Below are 23,020 nucleotides of genomic sequence, written 5' to 3' on the forward strand. Positions count from 1 at the left end.
TTTGTGCTCCAAAACAAAAGAAAGATATACTACTGAAATGGCTTCACCACTTGCATGCTAGATGTACAATCTAGTCAATTCCGAAAAACCACAACTATCAAATCAGTATGCTTATCCTATTCCATGGATTGGGTAATCCATAAATATACCATCTACTTCATATTTTCTAGTAGGGCGAATGCATGTGCTCTTGCTTATAATGTTTATGGAACATCATGTTAGGCAAGGCTAAATGCATGACAATTAGAGCACATAATTCCTTCATTCTTACGCTACCTAATTCCAAAAATTCTTTCCTGCTCGAAAATTAACAGTATTATTTTAAAGTGATCTAAAATTAACATGACATCCTAAAAATTAACACAACTGTCGGGTTCCAAAACCGTGCAGATTGCATAGACCAGAAGTAGCTCGTCGGAAGCGCTACGATCACAGTAACATCCAAAGACCATGAAGAAATTCCAAAGAAGAACTTTATCAGTTGCCCATGAAATGCCTTTTCGCCACATCAGACTTTGATCTAAGACACTTCAACATTGTTCCATTTAATTGACCTGTCCTCAAAACCAAATTCGGATTCGTGAAGCCTGTTGCGAGCTAACCTGCTCATTATGGCAAGAAACTGGAGAAAAAATATATCAAAAGCAGTATCAGACTCAAATGCCGCATGTGCACAACCAGACACACAGTCCGCTGAAATTACTGGCTGATATAAAAAGAAGAAAAGAATTTAACATGTCTAAATATTTATGATTAATTGATGTTTTTCAAAGGCGGTCAATCAGCAGCATCTGCATGGAGGTTCTCGTGCCTTACTAAGACATTTATGATTACTCTTTGCTTGTTCATGAACCATATAAATCATCAAACCCTCCAAATTCATGCACAAAATACTTTTATGATCAAGTTTTAAGAAGATTACTCAGATCCGCATCCAGAAATGAAAAGTAAAAGAAACAAATGGTTGTCGGCTATAGAGTACCTTCAATCATTTTGTAAAGAGCTGACCACCATCCATCTCTAGAGATCTGATACTGATCTAAAGACTCTTCAATTACTTGGTCATGTTTGCCTTCCAGAACTCCCTTCAGAGTTATGACCGCATCCTTCGTTTTTTTTTTTTTTTTAAAGGATACTGTTCTCATCTTCGATTTCCAACTGTTGAAGGTCGTTCTGTGATGAACTTAGGCTCATGGCGACAGCAAACTGGGCAGCAGCAGCCCAGTGAGAAGAAACCTATCATCTTCCCCTTCCATCTGGCCATTTATCCTCTTCTTTTCTCAACCGGTTTTCTCCTTCCCCACCAAGTACTAAGCTTAGTAAATATTGGGCATTTGCAGTTCCCGTACTCTGGACCATTTTTGAGAAAGCACTACTTTCACTTGATAGCAGTTCAACTGGGGAATCATTTTCTAGAACCTAGAAAGCGCAGAAATTCCAACATCAACAAAATTGAAGTTGAACCTTGACCAAAGTTCTAAATCAGCTAAGACACTGGACTCTCAATTATAAGTCATGCAAATTTTCAGTAAGGATTTTAATAGAATGGAAGAATTCATCTTCTCTTTGCAAATGTATTCCTCTTAAACAGTATAAACAAAATAACATGATGATAAAATAATTCTCAGAAAGCATTAGATCAGGCTATACCTGACCACCATCAAGCAGAAGGATTCGATCACAATCAATAATGGTATTTAGTCGGTGAGCAATAATGAGCATAGTGCACAACTTAAATTCCTCTCGAATGGTTTTCTGAACAAGAACATCAGTTCCAACATCAACTGCAGCAGTTGCTTCATCAAGTACAAGTATCTTCGATCTCCTCAACAGTGCTCGAGCAAGACTCAATAGTTGTCTCTGTCCAACACTGAAATTTTCTCCAGCCTCTGAGACCTTGACACATCAGATTAAAGTAAACTAACTGATGATGGATCAAGTAATATCAAGAAATAAAGAGATGCATATAAAACAAACCATAAGGATATCATAGTGCAGCAGGAATAAATTAATATTGATGCCCATTGTTGTATGGCAACTATAGAATTCTGAGGCTGTTCAAGATCAAGTACAAAAGCTTCAGGTTGAAATGTTCTAGAACTTAGCACTGCCCCTCCAGGACAGAGATGAATCAACTTCCAATTTTACTAATCCCCATAGCTATTACAAAACTCTACAACTCTAATGAGGCTTACCAAGATTGTAATTTTTCTACCCCCAGAGATCACCAAGCAGAATCTTATCTTAGTAAACAAACCTAGTTCAAATTCTTCAAGGGTTGTTGCACAAATAAGAGACAATCCCTCCTCTTGGAAAATAGTATCTTCAATCCTCAAACTTTTTGGCGCACTAGCAGCTACCACGCAACACTCAATAGAGCCATCCTGCTGCATTCTACCACTGCCACTAACTCAGTCAACAAACTGCAATTTCAACTGGTTCTATTTCATCTCCAATCAAACTGGCTCTATTTCATCTCCAATCAACATCTAACACTCAATTTAAAGCTTCAAGCACAGGTCTGACAGTCAAATCCATTGTAGTTTCTACCGGGAACTCAACTGCAACTGCGAGTTTCTACCAAACACAAATACAGGTTGAGTTACCCCAGCAAAACCTAACTAGACAACTCAACTGGAAGTCAAGTCCCTATATGGGATCTCAACTTATATAGTCAAATTTTAACAGGGCCATACGACTGGCAGTAAAGTATGTAAATCATTAGGTAGTCAAGTGTCTTGTATTTTCCCATATTCTTAATATAGTATTATAGTTGAGTTGCTCCTGATAACTTCAATTGGCATTTGTGTTCAACTTGGGTACCAATAAAACAAAGAAAGTTCCTCATGGGAAATTTGATTGGGAGTTGGACTTGCATTATCTTAGTTTCCTCTTTGTCCTGCGTTCTCCTCACATTCCTAACATATTTAATATAATATGTTTTAATAATGAGAAGCTATGGGAAGGAGGCATTCATTAATCATGTAAAACCGGAAACATCCAATGCTGAAATGTTGAGCACATACCTCAGCATCCAGCCCAAGAGAATTCCTTCTGATCACATCCTTCAAATGTGCCCTCTCTAAAGCTTCCCAAAGATCAGCTTCACTATGTTCACTAAACGGGTCAAGATTAAATCTCACAGTTCCTAGAAAGGAATAAAACAAGTTGATCGTTAAAGTGAGATTGACTTCATACAAAGATTTATTAATTAGGACATATCAAATATCAATAAAAATATTTCATTAATTTCAATAAAATTATAGTGCCAAAAAATATATATAACACGAATACAAGTCCAACAAAATTATAGTGGATGGTGTACCTGAAAAAAGAACTGGTGACTGTGGTATGATACCAAGAACTTTTCGTAGATCTGTCAGTCCAAACTTCCCAATATCACAATTATCAATCAAAATTCGTCCCTTCTCCAGTTCTACAATCCGAAATAAAGCATTAATCATGCTAGATTTCCCAGCCCCAGTCCTTCCAACAATTCCTACCTTCTCACTTGGAGATATTGTGAATGACAACCCATGCAAAACTGGAGGAAGTTCAGGCCTATAACGCAGAACAACATCCTCAAATTTGATAGAACCTGATGAAGGCCACCCTGAAGGGGGGCGGTTGTTCTCTATAACAGGTGGAGCCTCTGAAGGCAGATCTATGTACGTCGCCACTCGCTCAACAGCATTCAGACTGTTTTCAGCCTGACTTGCAAGTCTAAGTACACTAGTCAATAAGCTTGTAATATTGAGAGCATAACTGAGGAGTAGACCCATGGTCGAGGCAAATTCTTGTTGGTTATCTGCCCTTCCATTCTGCAAGACAGCAAAGGTTGCGGTAAACCAGATCATGAGGGCCCCCGAAGTTTCCAAACGGATACCAAGCCACCGGTTTCCACTCATGTTCACTAGGGTGAATCTTATATTTCTGTCCATGGATTTTCCATTAATACCTGCCATTCGATCATAAGCTTTGTATGCACGAATAGTTGAAAGACCATTCAATGCTTCTCCAAGTTGCGCATATACAGGGGACCTACTAATGGAGTCCAAGCGTTTGATTTCACGGGCCAAGCTCTACAGAGAAATCAATAAATACAAAAGATATTAAATTCAGCTGACATAATAAAAATATACCAAGTGATTCACGAAAAGAGAGACTCCCATATGTTAACAGTGACTAGAAGTTAATATGACAAACCCATTGATAAAAGTTATCCTATGGTTTTGCTTTAACCCAAACTATCAAGTATAAGATAATCTTACCAACTTTATGTTATATCGTACAGAAATTATATTCCATATAGAAGCTACAAAATGAATAATCTGAGACTAAGATGGGATAACAACACAAATGGAATCCATTTTTCAGTAATTAAATGTTATCAAGATGAGAAAAAGATGGGTTAGCCTTAGCCATGTGAAATGATGATTAATTAATGCAACGGCAAATGATAATAACTTTCTTCACGTTGAGCACACAATAACATAACCAGAGAACTTTTAAAGACAGCAATTCAAGGAAACACGAAAAGACAGGCTCATGACTACACAAGATTCAGATATGCCTTAAGATAAAGCAGAATAGCAATGAATAAAGGAAAGGACAAAACAAACATTAGGAAAATAATTGATGTGGCGGTCACCTATTAATAAAGTGACTTAGTTTTCCCATATTAAAGCAATGATCTTTCTAATATGTTGTCAAATTCATTAAAGACATGAAGAAGGAAAGATGGTTTTACTTTTTACCTGATAATAAAGGTATGATAAATAAAACAAAACCAGAAGTGGCATGATGACCCACAAAGACATAGTGCTCACAATTCCTATCAAAATGAAAGTAGAAAGTAGCTGTGACACTTGACTGAGGAACATATTCACAGATGTAGCAACATTTCGATCAATGTCGCCTAGATCCTTCGCAAACCTATTGATGATCCGTCCAAGGGGATTAGTGTGGAAAAAGACCATTGGAGCTCTTAATATAGAGTTAAGCATGTCCTCATGCAGCCTTTGGGCAGCATAAAGACTTGAAATAATCAACCAAAAGGAATTAGCCAGTGTGACCAAAACCTGAAACCAAAATACAGAAGGGGAAAAAAAGAGGTATCAAAATAAGATTCAAACAATTTATATCCACAAATTCAGAATTAGCGGTAAAAAAGCAACACAAAGGAGCAATAAAAACAAGCCATTAAACATTTTCCACAGATCATTTCACTGTTTTCTTACCTGACCAAATGATAGAAGCGCATATATAAGATTATAGTATCCAGGATCATACGTCTCTGAAACACCTTGGTCGGTCCAATGGCTTAGCCAGGTACTACTTGAAATTCGAAGAACTTCAGTTAGGACATAGCATGTAAAGAGAATACTCACCACCCAAAGACCTCCTAATGCATTCTTATACCTGCACCAACAAATCAGAAGATAAATGAGAAAGACAGTATAAAGAGGATCAACAAGTAATTTATTTATGCTTCAAGTAGGAATTAATAAAAGAGCCAACTCATAACAAAATCTCATTTAGCAAATCAGAAACTGACTTCAAACAAATGAACAGAGTTGCACCTTAAACAAAAGCTGTCTCCAAAAGACGCAAAGAAGACAATAATCTAGCAGACTGATTAGATTTACTCACCAGTCAGCCAAGCCATTGGTATCACAAATTTTAACTCTCCTGTTACTAATTACTACTTTAAAAGCATGATCAGCGCTCCCAAAACAATTAAGTTCAAAGGACAAAAGAATTCACTGAGAAGATTGCAACATTCAGTTATAATAACTACTGGAAAATAAAACCTAAAATCACTCACTGGATAGTGCCTCTAACCCCTTTCACAACATAGCACAAACCACTTTTTGACTATCCATCGATTTATGAATATTAAAAACTTACATTTATGAGCATGATATCAAATATAAATGAGCATGTTGGCCAGAAAAAGCATTCTAAGGCACTATTAAGGTGCAAAATGTAACAAAAGCACTCCTATACTTTCCATCAATTGACACTTAAGTAGCCATCAACTTCAAAAGATTCAGCTGTTAGGATGTAGAATGATTACGCATATCAAGCCAACACAATGTATACTAAATACTCCTCTTCAAGTGTAGACTTGCCTAATAACTAGGACCCGACTGAAGCCGTTACATGCCCAACAAAATAAGTTAATAAAAAAAAAAAGAAAAAAAAAAAAAGAAGGTTCTTACCATAATACCATTATTCAAACATCGGAACAAATAAACAGCCAAGATTGTGCTACCACGTTAAATTACTATCACTTCCAAACAACTAACAAGTTAGGAAGTGGGCCAAACTATACATATCAAGCCAACACAAAAGAACATAGTAACATATTTGTTCCTAGTTTTTTGGCAGGCACAAACAAGAGGAATTGTTAAGTTTAGGTTCTGTAGACTTAATATTTAAAATTGAGTCCCCATTTCCTAAAAGCTTAAGCTTTGAGGTGGTAACTTAACAAACATTAAGATGCTCTTCATGTTATCCATTGCTGGACTATGTAAAACATCTCTATGCATGCATGTATCCATGTTTAATGCATCCTGCACAAAAACTATACATATTACCAGTATCATTTTATCCTGCACAATGCAAGGAAAAGGTAGATAACAAAGATGGTTTGCAAATAGTTCAAGACTCTGAAAAAGACATTGAACTGAAATCCAAGTAGTTGCTAAGAGGAGAAAGAATATTGAGGTAGGTTTTGCTATCCCTAATCAGAATAAAATTCCTATGCTATTCTGTAATATGCCTATTTACGTCCACCTGATATAGACCTTATGTATAACATAATCATATATCTGGTATGGCTAGTGGCTATGTGTTCAATTTGGCTTGTTCTTCTCTACAATATCTATTTAATTGTTTGCCTGCCTGTTTACAGTGAACTTATATGAGCAATAGACTTCATGAAATGTTGTTTCATGAAACTTAAATCACAAGAATAAAAGAGCCATTTGTTACCTCGATAAGACTTTCCAACTGACAACACCTGTTTCACGCTCCTCCTGTTTAATGAGAACTGATTTTCCCTCTTTTGGTTTATTTGTTTTGCTTGCATTATTCTTCATGGTGTTGACCAACCCATTGGCAACAGGTTTAGAAGAGGTGTTCTGATCAACCGTTTCACCATCTTCCTGTTCTTCCACATATTCTTCCATCTTCCCTGCATTTTCCATTAGCTTTTGGAACAGCAAGCCAGCACTGGAGAGCTCCTCAAATGTTCCATCCTCTTTAACCATACCTTCATGAACCACAATTATTCTATCAACCTGTGACAGAAAATATAGTTGGTTTGTGACAAGAACTCTGGTCTTCCCCACTAATTCTCCCCTGATGCACTTATCGAAAACCTGTGGTTAATTAGTAGGTACCACGGGTTAGTCCCATACAAAGGAAAAAAAACAAATACTTGAGAGTAGAATTGGTCATTAAATTGCGCTAACTATATTTGCAAATCCCCAAGTTCATAACTATTCTCAAAGTGCGTCCATTAGTTAAAAATTTCTATCAGAGCCATAGAAATACAATTTCAATTCAAAACAACGATAACTGACAAAGAATAGGACTTCTTTTTAGTGAGATATTACATGCATTTAGCTTGCCATACACAAGGAGCTAAACAAACTTTTGAACCTTAGCTGGTACACATGTTTTCAATTTGTGTCAGGAGGTTCAAGACTACTAGAGAATAGCTATAAACCAGGAAATTATAAGTAATTCATAAGATGGTTCTGATGTCCGATCTCCTATTAAATATGTTTGGACTAATACTCACCCCTTCAAGAAGACTTTATAAAGAACACAGAATAGAAGCTTCTCTACTATTTAGAATGCAGAAGAAATTGAAGTTCCAAAAATTCAAACTACAGAATTAAGTGTAAATCAGGCTAAACACCTAAAGAAACTAAACTAAAATATTATGGGAGTACATGGTACACATAGGAGCATTGTTCAGAACACGAACACCAAGACTATAACTATGACCTAAGTTGGCATATCATCAGCCACACTATTACACTTCCTATACACGTGTGTAATGGTAAAATCAGGATTAGCCTCAGAAACCTTTACAGCTATCCAAAAGACCAAAACAGGGATGATTTGGTTCCATGTTTCCATTAACCAAGGAAACAATGATGCTTGAGTCTAACTCTTTTACTTTCCAAGTTTATTACTACTGATTTGTTACATGGAACCTTCCTGCATAATCCAGCAAAAAAGCCAAAACCAATAATAGAGATCATTAACAACATCAAATAAAAAATCTATAGAAGCAGAATGAGGAAGCAACAACGAGAACAGAAATCCCAAAAGTGAATCTCTATTATTTGACATGAGATAGTAACCTGTCGAGCCACATGAACATCCAAAGCACTTAGGGGATCATCAAAAATGTACACATCAGAATTGGAGTATACTGCCCTTGCCATGGAAACTCTTTGCTTCTGTCCACCACTTATATTCACTCCTCTTTCACCAATCTCAGTCAGATCACCACCCTGCAAATTCAGTTCATGATGCCTGCTTAGTCTCACAAGCTAAAAGGTAATAAGGAGTTTTGCATTTTGTTTACTACTTTTTGAAACTGGCTTAGCTATACAACTCAGAAATGCTTACAGGCAGTAGGTCAAGGTCATGCCCTAATGCAGTCACATCTACTGCCTTCTCATATTTTGCAGATTCAAAGGTTGATCCAAATAAAATATTATCACGAACCTGCAACAGTCAATAAATCATTTCTATGACCAAATTAATAAAAATACACAGATTCAAAGGATCATATACAACCTTCTTAAACTAAATTTAAATAACTAAGACCAACTCTAGTTATCATGGCAAGTTCCACTACATTGATTTATTTATATTAATTTTAAGAATCAGATCATATAGATAATTAACATCAACTTTATTAATTCAAATATATAACAAGACATTTTCGCAACTTAAACGAATTATAAGAATGAATTTCCAAGAGCAAAGTTCCCAAAAGGATGCCAAGAACTACCGGTAATTCCAAAGGAACACCACATCTTGACACTTCTCTTCAAACATAATCCTATTTCATCCAAAAATATCACCCAGAAAAGAGTCATTGCTACATTTCCACAATTTTTGCATTATCAAAGAGCAAATTAATGTGAAAAAAATACTTTCTTTTACAACGTATAGCCGAGTTTACAAGAAAGGAAACTATGTCAAATCTCCTATATACACACTTGAATCATAAAACAGCACCCATATTTTTTACTAAACTAAATGGGAATACTAGATATTTACAATTAAATACCCAAAAAGGCTCAAGAAAAACCAAAACTATTACAACTCCATTCAACAATCTCACAAAACTTGAGCAGCCACTTCACTAAACAGAACATATAATCATTGGATTCACATTTTAAAGTTTTGGATATAAATTTAAGATATTATCTATAGACACTTACACTTGCATTAAAAATCCATGAAATTTGTGGAACATAAGCAACCATTCCCCTCATGACAACACTTGCTTCAGCCACTGGGGGAAGTTCCCCAAGCATTGCAGATATAAGCGATGTCTTTCCTTCTCCAGTGCTACCAACAATTGCAACTAAGCTTCCAACAGGAATATCCAAATTGATATTTAATAATGTGGGCCTCTCTTGCTGAAAGGTAAAAATAAATAAAATTTAAAAAAGAATTCAAGGATTTCAGTTTGCAGAAAACTTGTAAAAGCACCAGTTGGAAGTTGCAAGTTTTTGTTTTTCATTTTATAAGAGTTGAAATTTTATTAATAAAAGGGCATGTATATGCACACATATAAGGAGCCTTCAGGCAAGCGAAAAATGATTCATAATGAATCTATAATCCTACAAAGAAACACCAATATTCCGTGCCAAAGATACCAACTTTGAAAATTCAAAGAATGTCCCATAAACCTGACATGACTAAACAGAGTTAACAATAATTGATAGTCATGACCAGTAACAAGTTATTATTTATTAATCAAGTTTTTAAACATTAGAACTCTTTACGTAAAGAACTACTCAGCACACCAGTCCCTCATATAAAGGTAGAGGCTATCTTAAAAAAGACACCCTTCATAAATAACATGGTGATAAAAGATACATAGCTCCAATGTGGGACAGAATGCAACTAAGGAAAAATAGATTTCAATGCCCTACAAGAAATTGAAGCCTATGAGATAAAATAAACACACTTCTTTTTGTTTCAATATCTTAGCATGTGTTTCCATTAGCTTGATGCATATTGCACCAGTTGAGTCCACTTCTTGATGCTTAAACTTTTTGGGACTGATGGTAATTATTTGGCTTTGATAAGCAACATTGTAGATGCATATTTCACATATATCAATGTATCTGAATTTGGCTCCACTAATTTAATTTCTACAAATGCATGTAGAGCATATGCAATCTTGCAAGACTCAAAACAGCTTTCCAGGTTAACCAAAAAAAACACGACACTCAAACAGAAAACAATTATATTAAAACCTTTGAATCCCAAGAAAAGTATCCATTCTTTATTGAGATAGCTGGTAGCCTGGGATCAAGAGGTGGATTCGGCAGAAGAATCCTCTCTTCCGCTAAGAGTAGCTCCTCCAGACGCTTTAATGATACATTGGCATTAACAACCTGTCACATCAAATCAACGTTAGAAGCATAAAAGTCATAACCATTCTAGTATATTAACAATTTCAACCATAAACAATGACAAACAAATAGAACAAAACAAAGAGCCCAACATTAAAAAGATATTTCATGGGCATTTCACAACCAACCAACAAAGCAAGGACTTGAATCGTTTGAATGTCACAACTCACCCTGAATAACATTTCTTGGACATATTGACACCCAAACCTTATCCCCAAACTAAATATTTTCAGCACTTTGCCCATATTCCTAAATTTACAGTTATATATAACATCCAATTAACTAACCATACACAATGTCCCCATCTGATTTAAGTATTTCAAAAAATTAAAATTACATTTTTTTTTTTTTGGAGCAAATAGAAAACATTACTTTGTCAATAATGAAAACACATTACAAAAAATAAAAGAGGATGAGAAACCCTCAAAGAAACTAAATGATTAGCTACATCACATCCTTCCAGTTCAACAAAACTGATGAAATTGGAATATTCCTGAACTCCTATGAAGAAGATACACATAAAAAGCTCTAAACTTGCTAAAACGTCATATAAGTTATCTTTTTTTATGAGATTGCAATATGTATATGTCTGAGGTAAGAAATAAGATACCTGAGTTATTATATTAGGAAGCATGAAAAGGGGAAAGCGAAGCACAGCAAACAGAGACAGCGATGTAAATGCCCTTGCAGGTGTTAGATCTCCCCCAAGCAAAGTGAACATTCCAAATGAAATCACAGTCACCACAACTGGTGTGCTGTTGAGTATAAATCTATTTAACTGCAAAGAGAGAGAAAAAATGAAAACAATAACTAGGAAGTCTTTTTGCATGTAGTTGGGTTGACAGGTTGTCACAAACATTGTATGCAACATCATGACATATGGTGCAATCAGTTTTACTTTGAAACTGATAAGTGAAGCACAACATTGGTGTTAATTCAATAACTACAGTCTAAGGATCCGTTAGGGATTGATTCTTAGGAATCACTTGAAGTGATTTTTCAAGAGTCACTTGAAGTGATTCTGCTTTGGGCCCAGCCCATACGATTTTGTCAAAACGCGTGCACAAAGAAAAGGTATCCACACCCACTTATAAGGAGTGTTTCGTTCCCCTTTCCAACCGATGTGGGAATTCACAATCCTTCCCCCTTAGGGCCCAGCATCCTCGCTGGCACACCGATCCGGATACTGATTCTGATACCATCTGTAACAGCCCAGTCCACCTGCATGTGGATATAGTCCGCTTTGGGTCCAGTCCGCATGGTTTTGTCAAAACGCGTCTACAAGGGAAAGATATCTACACCCACTTATAAGGAGTGTTTCATTCCCCTTTCTAACAGATGTGGGACTTCACAAAGAATGATTTTATAATCTTTTTGTCAAACACTATAGGAAGTGCTTTTATGATTTCTGCAACTCTTTTAGGCCTCCAAGGATAACTCCCAAACAGGCTCTAAATCCCTATACCTGTCCTCATCAAATATACATAAGAGACAAGAACCACAACACATTTCAAGTGAGATAGGTTCTCCTTTTTCCTTTTCCTTTTCTGATATGTGGAGGGATGTGGGGAAGCTCACTTGGAGAGCATTCATATGATTGTGTCTGCAACTGAGAGACAGGACATTATAACACAAGAAAAAAGGAAGTTTAATATAAAGAAAGGGTACATTGTACATCAAAAAATATTTGAACACAAATTTTTTCATCTTTTTAAACAAGGTCCTGTAGACAAACAAAATAAAATTTTATGGCAACAACTTTAGAATTCATTGTTCAAATGGTATGAAACACATACAAATTGAAGGATGCCATACCGCTCCAAGAAGGGATGCTTTTCGGAACCAAGAAAATTCCTCAATCCTCACACTCAACACCTTAGATTGAAAACTCCTCTCCCATGCATAGCATCTGACCCATTTTCAACATAGACAATTAAACTTATCAACATATATCCTGATTGTCTCACACAACCCAAAAAAAAAAAGAAAAAGAAAGAAAAAATGAAAACCCAACAAGACTAGAAGTTAATCACTCAAAAGTCATACTTCAAAGTGTCCATTGCTGCTAAAATTTCATTCATGAGACCAATTCGCTTATCAGTCCGTTGCAACCCCTCTTTAGATAATTTCCGCATTCTGCTGATCACAATTGTCTGTTCCAAAAAATATATTGGATGAAGAAGGAGTTAGGTGCCCTCTCTTAGGCTGATAAGAAACAAAACTTTATTTATAACAACACCATAGAAAATATAAATAGAAGATAAGAAATCCACATTTGATTTATTGTTGTTCTTTATTTTATTTCTTATCTGCATTCTGCATATGACAATTGTCTGTTGCCGCAAATTAACTTGGAAAATTAAGGATATACTCAATCAGAAGATATAATTTATTTAACATGCATATGGGAGAAAAGTTGAAGTAGAGCCACCATATCATTCACGAGAACCAAAAAGAATTCTTCATAGTGTCAAAATAATCATAAAATTGATTAGTAATTGATAAAATATATTATTTCCATGAATTTGTCAAAATGCATATTTTGGTCCATATTTCAAAGACTTTGGAGCCTTGATATTTCTGAGGGGTATACACATTTTCTTCCTTGGTTGCTTGTGATGCTACAACTATTTTATGGAAAGTCTAACCAAATGCATTGGAAAGCAATACGTTGAGTCCTCAGATATCAAGTGACTATTACTGAAGTCAGCATCTCAAAGATCTCAAAGAACAATACTGCTTTTCTCATACCCATTTTTCATGATTAACTTATTTTGTAAAGGCGTTATATTTTAAGGCAATTGTTAGTTATTGTTGTTATTTTGTTTTATTGTTCTTATCCTCTAATTATGTACTGCATGGTTTTTGGTTTTAAATAAATTTTGTTATTTAACAAAAAATAACAATAAAATCTTGATGGCAATGAAAACAAACAGGAAGAATTACAAAATTGGTAAAACTTAAATGGGGAACTCTTGTACCTGTACGGGGAACATAAGAACCAACATTAAAGCTCCAAGTAGCGAAGACACACCCAATTGTTGATATAGAAGAACCAAAGAGATAACAATTCGAAATGGAGCCGACCACAGAGCATGAAGTAATGAACATATTTGCTGCACAAGAAAATGGAAAAGAAATTAAATCAATTTCTAATAAAGTAATTATATACAAATATCTCAAGCTTTAATTGTTATTCTAGTCCAACACAAACAACAAAATGAACAAATGAACTCAGGCATACTGAAATTAATTTGGGTTAGTAGACAACAATCTCTTCAATAATTTCTGAATCCATCATTGATCCTTGATTGGAGGGAAGTATACCACAACTATTTCTCATGTCCTTGTTTAAGACAATATAGTTGGAAAGAAATTGTAGGATTTTTGAGCAGAAGGTTCAAGATGTGAGAAATTTATGGGATCATAGCAAGTTTCAGGCTTCTTTATGACCATCCACTTCAAAAGCGATTTTTAAGGATATTCCAAACTTTTTAAATTGAAACGATATAATATAATGTTGTATTTTAGTTTCTTTTTTGGAATGTCTTTGAGGGTTTATGATCCTCTTTAATATTTCAAATGTTTTCTTCTTATCAACAAAGTAATAGTTTCCTACCAATACATATCAGATACTTCCACCTGTCCCCAAGTAACATAGCAACTGATGAAAAACTTGGCTCCCAATTAACCATTAATCAAGGAATTTTTTGCAGACAACTTAAAATGACATTAATGCTAAAAGCGTGCAAACAAAGTCCCACATTGGCTAAACATGGGGACCCTAGAGGGTCTATTGTGTTACTGCCCAAATTAAGTTAACCTTTTAGGGTGGAACCCCTAGCCTAACAATTAATTTAACAGCAAATGGGCATGTCTGAAGTGCATAGAGTAGGGCAATGATAATTTTCGAAATAATGAAGCAATAAAATGGTAAAGAGAATACATGCCTGAAGTGCTTCAGCATCCGTTGTCATCAAGTTGGTTATTTTTCCAGTTGCAAACTTCTTACGAGCTTCATGAGTTAGCCTCAAGGATTTGCGAAATACAGCAGCAACCTAGAGAATAACGCAAAGAATAAAAATAAAATAGTTTTATATATCCACGAGATTTTCTCAGGGAAAATACTATTCAAGTTACCAAATGAGACAAAACAAAACAAGGTCCCAAACAAAATCACAGATAATTGGTAGCTTTCAAATCTTCATAATGATTCTAAGATTAACAGTTACTTATTCCAAGAATAAACGCTGAAGGTAATACAAAACCATGAGTACACTAAAAAATCAGGTCCATCATGTCTATTACAACACAGTTTTCTTTTTCTTTTTCTTTCTCTTTTTTTTTCGGTAGATAAAAGAACACAAATATTATGATGATCAACCCAAAACAATACTGTCCCTCATGCTAAAAATGGAGCTTGAAGGGAAATGTAGTATTCTCCTCCAAAAGAATTTGCAAAATCTTCTTTTATTAACAATTTATAATACTGCTTTCACCCAAACAACCAATTACCAATGCTTCCACTGCATATATATGAAAAATTTCACCCCTACTACTCTCCATCCATAATCAGTGCCAAAAATCAGAGAAGCTAATTTAGCCAAATCCAAACCACCCTACCACGCATAAGGCACACACCTATGTAATGCACAACCCATAAGCAAAATCACATTCCAAAATGATAAATTGATTCCGCAATTTTACTGACCATGCAGCACGGAGGAGATAAAAAGATCACGCCTCCAAAGTAATTACTTTCTGAATGCACATAACCTCAAAGTCAAAGCGAAATCTAAATAAACACAAATTTATAGGGTTGCCAAGGTCCAAGAAAAAATTACCAGGGTGGATCTTAACCGATAACCAACACGCATGACATTCTGGAAATACTGAGCTTCACATAATACCCCAAAAACCTGAACCAAGGATTCTTAGTTAGTCATTCTAAAACTTTCAGGTTAATTCAAAATTCCATAGAAAGAGGGTAAGTAAATATAAGGAACAACTAAACTTCTCCAATTTAATGCATCATAAAAGTACAACCTATTAATAAATTCATAAACTATTAAAAGCACAAACTAAAACAACAAATTTACACTAGAATAGATAGAATCTACTGCATTCGGCACGCACAGAATTGTTTTCCAGGACAATTTTGATCATTTCCTCATAGATAAATTAAATTTGATACGTTTAGAAGAACATAAACAAAAAAGTGGAATGTTATTTGATCAACCATAATCCACCATGTCAACTATAGGACTTTTAGTTACTGTGACACCACAAAGCAAAATTGCCACGCAAAAACTAAACTGATGTTTCTTGTGACAGTGACAGTGCTGTCCAAACGAGAGGCTTTTGTAACCATTACAGACTTCTAATGCCAAGGAGTTTAAGGATATATGTGTGTGCGTGCGTGTATGTGTGTGTGTGTGTGTGTGTGTGTGCGTGTTTCTTTAATTCATAAAAGTTGGAAGGATGCAATTTCGTACTGTTATTTCAATTTTTACTGTATTAAAGGATTTGTCATCCTGCTCTATACATCTTCAAATTAATAAAGCCAATTTTTCAATCAAAACATTACATATAATTGTCCAAAACCACAAACTACAATAAAGACGTTACATATCATCATCCAAACCACAAACTACAGCCAGTATACAATAAAGACGGGAACACAATCAATATATTGACAAATGTAAAAATATATTGCCAGAAAAGAGATTTTGTATCATACCACTCCAACAAATATTGAGAAGGCATAAATGTAACCAATCCATGAGGGATCCCCTTGTTGCATAGACTGCAGATGGTGCGAGAAATAATTTAATCAAAGTACTTTGAAAAGCCGGCACAAAATAGAATTAAACTTTGATCAGAAATATTAACTTCACTCTGATTTAATACTACTTCAGCAAACATCTAAATGCTAACACAAGTTACACAAATAGACAGTGCTTAACACACCCTCTCATGTTCAGAATTTAATAATGGGATAGAAATCGAGCTTTGCACATGCAACTTAATAATAACAGAAATGGGCGTTGGAATTTGAACACAAGATAAGATAGAAACCAAACCTCTTCTTACCATGTTAAGTTACCACTATTACCACCTTACCTCTTTTTCATATTCTTGAAATGAATGCTTGCTGATATATAAACCACGAGTTTGGTGAGCATTCATTTCAAGAAATCACAAGCAAGCTCGAAATGGAGAACATTAACGTGCCAACTTGAGGGGGTTTCGAAGAAATCAAGCTGCTTGGAGAAAAATTAGGAATCATGGAATTCTCTCTATAAGAGGGAAAGTTGACTGACCTCTCAATGTGTGAGCTACTCATTTAGCTCCCTTATTTTGTGTGGTTGACCAAGCAATTTCAAGAGTTATATTTAGTTTCCCTAGTATTTTGTGCAGTTCACGCTCATATATTTTGTCACACTTCTAATATGAAAAAGATATCAATCTTCTTTAAATATTAGTAAACAAGTCACCTTTAAGACACATGTATAAATGTATTTATATTCAAATTAGACCATCAAGAACTCTAGCAATCAAACTAATAAAGATTCAGATGTACGATGTCTTACAAATATGAAGAAGAAAGACATCATTCCTCTTTAAAATTTTCAAAACAAGACCCTTATAAAACATAAATTAAAGGATTTCTATTCAAATTAGATCATGAAGAACATCTAACAGTCAAACTAATACAGATGTAGGATACAGCCACACTCGATAAGTACGGCATGGACAGTTGGACTAATATAAACATGAACATATGTATGTCTAGTTGCATATGGCATCTGTGAAAATATTAATATTGGATGTTTCATGGAACACCTGAACAAATTAGGGCATATATCCAGTAAAGTATAGAATTTTAAAATTAAAAGAAAAGAAGAACTAACCTGTAGGAGATGATTCAAGATAAGAGGCCCCACAAATTGTGAAAGATCATTGCCAATCTACAACTTGTAAATAAAAGGAGTGAAACATTAAATGGTATGACATAATGTTGAAAAAAAGAGAGGAAAAGAAAAAAGAACACAATATCAAAGGAAAAAAAGGTTAACACTATAGCAATGTGTTCTACTTACATTTAACCTTCTAATACTTCCCCTCAAGCTATTGATACACTCAGAATTTAACAATGAAAACATATACAAAACCGTAGTAGGCAAATTGATAATTATTACTACACTGGACATTGCTTTCTCAATTAGTGCAATTTGTCAATTTGTGGATTCTCTAAGACAAATTCACTAGGAAGCAGTATGTGGAATTCTCAGGTATCTTAAAGGTACTCAGGGTTTGGGGATTTTACAGAAAAATGGAATGAGTGTTGAAGGCTGCTCTGGTACCATGTTGAAACAAAGAGAGGAAAAGAAGAAAGAATTAAACATTTAGAGATCTCCAAGTGTTTATAGTTATTGTGCAAGTCTACACAGTAGGATGGGTGTTGGTAACTGTTTGTTTGACTTGATACACATAGTTGGATCCATCCTAATGGTTTAAGTTCTTAAAAATTGATGATAACTTAACAAATTTAAAGCCAAATGAGAGCCAACAAAAAATTTAAGAGAATACGCTCACTACCTTCCAAAAGCCTCCCAACCAAAACCTACAAGCAAAAAAAAAAGGCAAAAGAAAACACAAATTAGATGCATACACATAAGAATACACAGCTTCCATCTAAATTGTATATTAATTAACTACCTTGCCCCAAGGCTATTGTTCAATGCTCTTAAAAGCCATGGTTTTGGCTTACGAGATTCCTCAATCCAACATCTTTGGAACCTAAAAGTTCAAAAGAAAATTTTGAGACAACCATGACTATTAGAATGGTACTAAGCAAAGACTAGAGAACAAGCACAGACTTCGCATTCAGTGTTTCAGTCCTGTCCCAATCATCCAACTTCCAAACATCTTTCTCTGTAACAGGTCTTTGATACCCTAGCTTCATAATGGGATTCATCCATGAAAAAAATATTTCTGGTAAAAAGAACACAACCACGAAATGAGTTGACAAATATACCATAAAAAAATTCAGAGCATTTAAAGAACACTATAAATGATCTATGAACCACCTAAAAACGAGCACAGAACAAGAAAAAAAGGTGGAGATACATATTGAATGATCCTATTCTTCCATAAAGCTTTACAAATTATCTAAACTAGCTTTAAATTAAAAGGTAATGAAGATAGAGGAAGATTTATAAATCATTTACAAAGAGATTTGACAGTGAAAAGAAAACAAGAAACTAAAAATCTTCAACAGGTGCATTATATGTGTCTTTTTCATGTGCAGACCATTTGAACAACAAACTTTGCAACTTTAATACTATGAATAACGATTTGTTTCTCTATCACATTGTAATTTTTAAGTTTCAATAGACACCAAGCACAAAGGTTATTTGTCTTGATAGACGCTTACTTGAAAATATGTTGGCATGCCTCTCAGGACATATCTGCTCTTCTCCAGGAAGTTCTTGATATGCTGTATCATCTATTAATTCATTCCGGATTGGAGTATAACCAGGATAGGGATCCAATTGCGGAAGATACACGAGCAGAAGTACTCCAAACAAAACCTGCATCGAAACAATAGCACAAAGCAATGGCATAGAATGCTTTAAATACAATAGAAGGTAAAATATAAGATCTCAAGCAATACTAGTGTTTCCAGCATTTTGATTCTTTCCTTAGCAGACTTGATAAGGTTTTATATCTATATGAGCAATATGTATATACTTGATGAACGCTATGCATAAGCCCTGTACCTTAAACTCCTTTCATTTATTTTCATTAACAAATAATGATGCTTATACTCAAGTTTGAAAATGGCTTGATAAAAATTTGACAATTTATTTTTTTATTCTGACATTTTCTACTTATAAAGCTACTTACTTTAATATGTCCAATATAGAGATTTATGATAGAAAGCTCAAAAGTTTGACAATTTGTACTTACGACGGTACTTAACTAATATTTGACAATTTGTACTTAACGATTTGTATTTATGTTGTTTCCTTTCTTCTAATATGCATTCTAATTCAACTAATCTATCATCATTACATAACTAATTACTCATTTCTTAAAAATTTTTGGATGTTCTTGCTCTCCCTTTATTCAATCCTATAGCAAGTACAAACTTGATTTTGGCCTGTAGATTTTTTTTTTTTTTTTTTTTTTTTGGGTTATAGTTCAAAACCTAAATGTTATCTATGTCTCGACATAGTTACAGGTTGAATTCATATCTATAGAAATTCTTTTCCTTTTGCCTCATCTGTGACACTACTCCTTATAATATTCCTTCTACTCATATACCTGTTTCTACTATTTCTTTGTCCCCCTTATCTTCAACTAACTTTTTTTCTTTTACATCATCTTATGTTTTTTCCTTTCTTTTAATATACATTCTAATTTACTTAATCTATCATCATCATAGAATATCTAAAATAAAATGAGCAGTTTTTGAACCTGTAAATTACACTCCATAAACAGACATCATTTATAGTTTGGCCACATAAAATGCCTCTCCACAAGTCCAAGGGTCATTTATGGCCTGAGGCTCACTAGGTGGTAACTCAGAAAACAAAACTAAGAAGACCAACTTGGAGGAACTAGCAGACAAGAATCATAAAATTGGATTTTAAAAAAACAGCATAAAATATAAACAAAGTATAACAAAGAAAGACAAAACTGGCAAACCTGTATGACAACTTCGCTGATGTACAAATACAGTACAGAACTGCAAAAAAACAGAATAGAACAGTGAGTTTTTATTGTATCTTACTTATATCCAAACATTCATCTATCCATTTTAAAGAAACCCTATTATAACATGCATGTGCATATAGTTTGGAAAGAGAGAGAGAGAGAGAGAGAGAGAGAAAGAAAAAAAATAAAAATAAAAATAAAAATAAATAAAAAATAAAAAATAAAAAACGAGATTTGGTATTCTAGAATCAACTAGTTTGGCAAGGCAATTAGTATGTCAAATGGCATTTCAAGTTGGGAGTTATCAGTCATATCAAAGACGTTTTGCTGTAATTCAAAAACTGACTATATGTCAGATATACAACTTGACACTTAATAATCTCTTTTCAAGGAAAAAATGGATGTTTAGATTTCAGCAACAAACAGATTTAAAGGTCGAAGAAATTAAGAAGAGCAGTGTGGGATATTCCCATGCATGGTGGGGGTGTGGAGGGACAGAGAGAGAGACCTATCATATAAATCCTTCACTGAAAGAATGAGATTGAGCCTCACAGCATCCCCAACTAAAGCATAAATGACTCCAAATCTAACAAACCATCGAACTTCACGGATGTAGACTTTGGTTTCTATACCGATCATGACCAACATAGAGCACCAGGCAATAGCCTCAATGATCAGAGAAATCATCTGCCAGAGAAAATAAATAAATAAATAAATACTAAGCAATTCAAGTTTGCTTATCGAAGCAGGTTAAGCATGCTCGAACATGCTGAAGGATCCTCTGTAATATAGAACAAACATAAATTTCAAGCTGTAGCCCAGTTAAATGAATATTTTAAACATTGGAGAGGCATGTGAAGAAACCCACCTTAAAAGGAGCAAGACCAGTCTGCCCATCCAGACTCAGGACTGAAATCCCCATTATCAACCTGAACAAAGGCTCCGCCGTACAGTAAGCAGCCAACAACCCCAACATATAGTTGTAAAGTTTGGACCTTAAACGGAATCTTTGGGCTTTGAAATCCTTCTTGATCCTCCATATTCTATAGAAGCACAGACCCAGAATAATCAAATGAGAAACAGAGACCACCAGCGAGTCCACCGCACACGGTGTGTAGGCACCAAGAGCATTTTCCACCGCTTTTTCCCACACCCCATTTGCCACCGGGCGGCAATACCAAACCAACGGCCCAAAACCCATTTTTCCTGATCACTACTACTAGTCTACAGAATTCTTCACTTAAAAGCACATAATTCCCACAACTTGTCCCAAAAGACTCGTCCTTCACGTTTCAGCTCAAGGATGAGACCAAGTCTCCATTCCTAATCCTGCAATATGATCATCAATCTAATAAGAAAAAAGGACAATATCATCCAGTCAACTAAGACCCAATACATGAAGTTGCGATTGTAAGGCGGTTTTTCTAAGTTTTCATCCAATATTATTAACTTATTTTCAATGGCTTTTTCAGCAAGTAAACTATTAAGATAAACAAAAATTCCTTCAGTTTAAACCGAAAAGGCAATCATTAGAAAGAAAAGAAAGAACAGACTCGAACGTTCAAGCTGCAAAGAACGAAATACTGAAAACACATCTTCTATATACGATTGAACTATTTTCTAAAAGCTTATGAATAATTAAACACATTAATTTAAAAATAAAAAAAAAAGTCAAACTTTTTACGAGAAGTAAAAACCAATGCATTAGTCTAAGCTGAGATGCACAAGTTTCTAATTTGTTCTGTTCCCAGAAATCAAAAATCCAAAGCTTAGCATTCAAATCTCTATTTTCACACCAACCAAACAGAGCTCCGGCTTCAAATTACAAAATAATAATACAACTCAAATATATTTATTTTTTTAAAAAAATTAACAAGAGAAAAAAAAATTAATAATAATAAAAATTTGACAAAAATAGAAGTGATAACCATACACACAAGGCTTTGTTCTCTCACTCGAACGTAAACAAAATATCCATCCATAAGGTTGCAAAATAATCCCCGATTTCTCGGATAGATAGTACTACCCAAAAAAAAAAAAAAAGTCTTGGAATTTCTGGTACTGAAAAGTGGACCCAAAAAAAAAAAACAAAATCTTTTTTGTTGCAAATTTATTTATAGCGAGAAAACGTACAATAGAGAGTAAAAAATCGGCGCCTGCTTTTTCCGTTAGTCCGAGGGAAAAGAAGAAAAAGAAAGCAGTGGAATTCGGAAGGAGGAGAAATCAGAGACGAAGGTTGTCATTGACAGAGACAGAGACAGATAGAGTCGGAGTTTGGAGTGGGAGCATCAGAGCATTACGGCGTACGACAATAAGAAAATGTTACAAAATGGACCCCTCTTTTTGGTTTTGGGGGATTTCGTGGGGTATGCGTTTACTTTTCTCCACCAATCACCAATCTCACTCGATTTGTATCCTGTTGCCACCTATTCTAAGCCACGTTTGGGGTTATGAATTTCTTTTCTTTTTTTTTATTTTTATTTTTTTAATTTTTAGATCATTTTGCTTATTCTAATTATTTTCTAAAATAACATTATTAGCCTTAATGAAACTTTAATTTTTCAAAGTACTTTATTGTTTCACAGCGCAGTTTCTTTTTCTTTTTCTTT

General features: G+C 34.6%; 1 protein-coding gene across 3 annotated transcripts; it reads right to left on the bottom strand.

Annotated features, from left to right (window-relative positions):
* On the bottom strand, nt 1-22,740 carry LOC132799076 (ABC transporter C family member 2-like). 3 transcript variants are annotated; one of them, XM_060819545.1, is made up of 28 exons: nt 22,545-22,734; nt 21,280-21,740; nt 20,920-21,098; nt 20,403-20,442; nt 19,126-19,282; nt 18,569-18,683; nt 18,408-18,488; nt 18,288-18,312; nt 17,600-17,656; nt 16,426-16,491; nt 15,530-15,604; nt 14,636-14,743; nt 13,667-13,801; nt 12,732-12,838; nt 12,501-12,594; nt 11,296-11,463; nt 10,527-10,667; nt 9,480-9,680; nt 8,656-8,754; nt 8,385-8,537; nt 7,000-7,388; nt 5,241-5,421; nt 4,758-5,081; nt 3,326-4,082; nt 3,027-3,148; nt 1,651-1,896; nt 983-1,419; nt 1-622 (listed from the first exon to the last, which is right to left on the bottom strand). In XM_060819545.1, exons 2-27 carry the CDS (start codon nt 21,610-21,612, stop codon nt 1,240-1,242), a joined length of 4,533 nt encoding a protein of 1,510 aa, XP_060675528.1. In that variant the 5' UTR covers nt 21,613-21,740; nt 22,545-22,734; the 3' UTR covers nt 1-622; nt 983-1,239. The 3 variants fall into 3 exon arrangements, with proteins under 3 accessions (XP_060675528.1, XP_060675530.1, XP_060675532.1); XM_060819549.1 differs by lacking the exons at nt 1-622; nt 983-1,419 and adding an exon at nt 2,877-2,918 and having other exon boundaries at nt 1,755-1,889; nt 22,545-22,740; XM_060819547.1 differs by lacking the exons at nt 1-622; nt 983-1,419 and having other exon boundaries at nt 1,714-1,889; nt 22,545-22,739.
* Nucleotides 22,741-23,020: the final 280 nt, after the last annotated feature.

The sequence above is a fragment of the Ziziphus jujuba genome, chromosome 1, assembly GCF_031755915.1.
Source record: "Ziziphus jujuba cultivar Dongzao chromosome 1, ASM3175591v1".
Lineage (NCBI taxonomy): Eukaryota > Viridiplantae > Streptophyta > Magnoliopsida > Rosales > Rhamnaceae > Ziziphus > Ziziphus jujuba.

What these genes read in the sequence shown, in the direction of transcription:
- LOC132799076 (XM_060819545.1), bottom strand. Translation starts at nt 21,612, where the DNA reads ATGGGTTTTGGGCCGTTGGTTTGGTATTGCCGCCCGGTGGCAAATGGG. An exon ending in TTCTTATGTTCCCCGTACAG is followed by an intron (nt 12,839 to 13,666) that starts GTACAAGAGTTC and finishes TTTTTGGAACAG; the next exon opens with ACAATTGTGATCAGCAGAAT. An exon ending in AAGCATCCCTTCTTGGAGCG is followed by an intron (nt 11,464 to 12,500) that starts GTATGGCATCCT and finishes CTCTCTTTGCAG; the next exon opens with TTAAATAGATTTATACTCAA.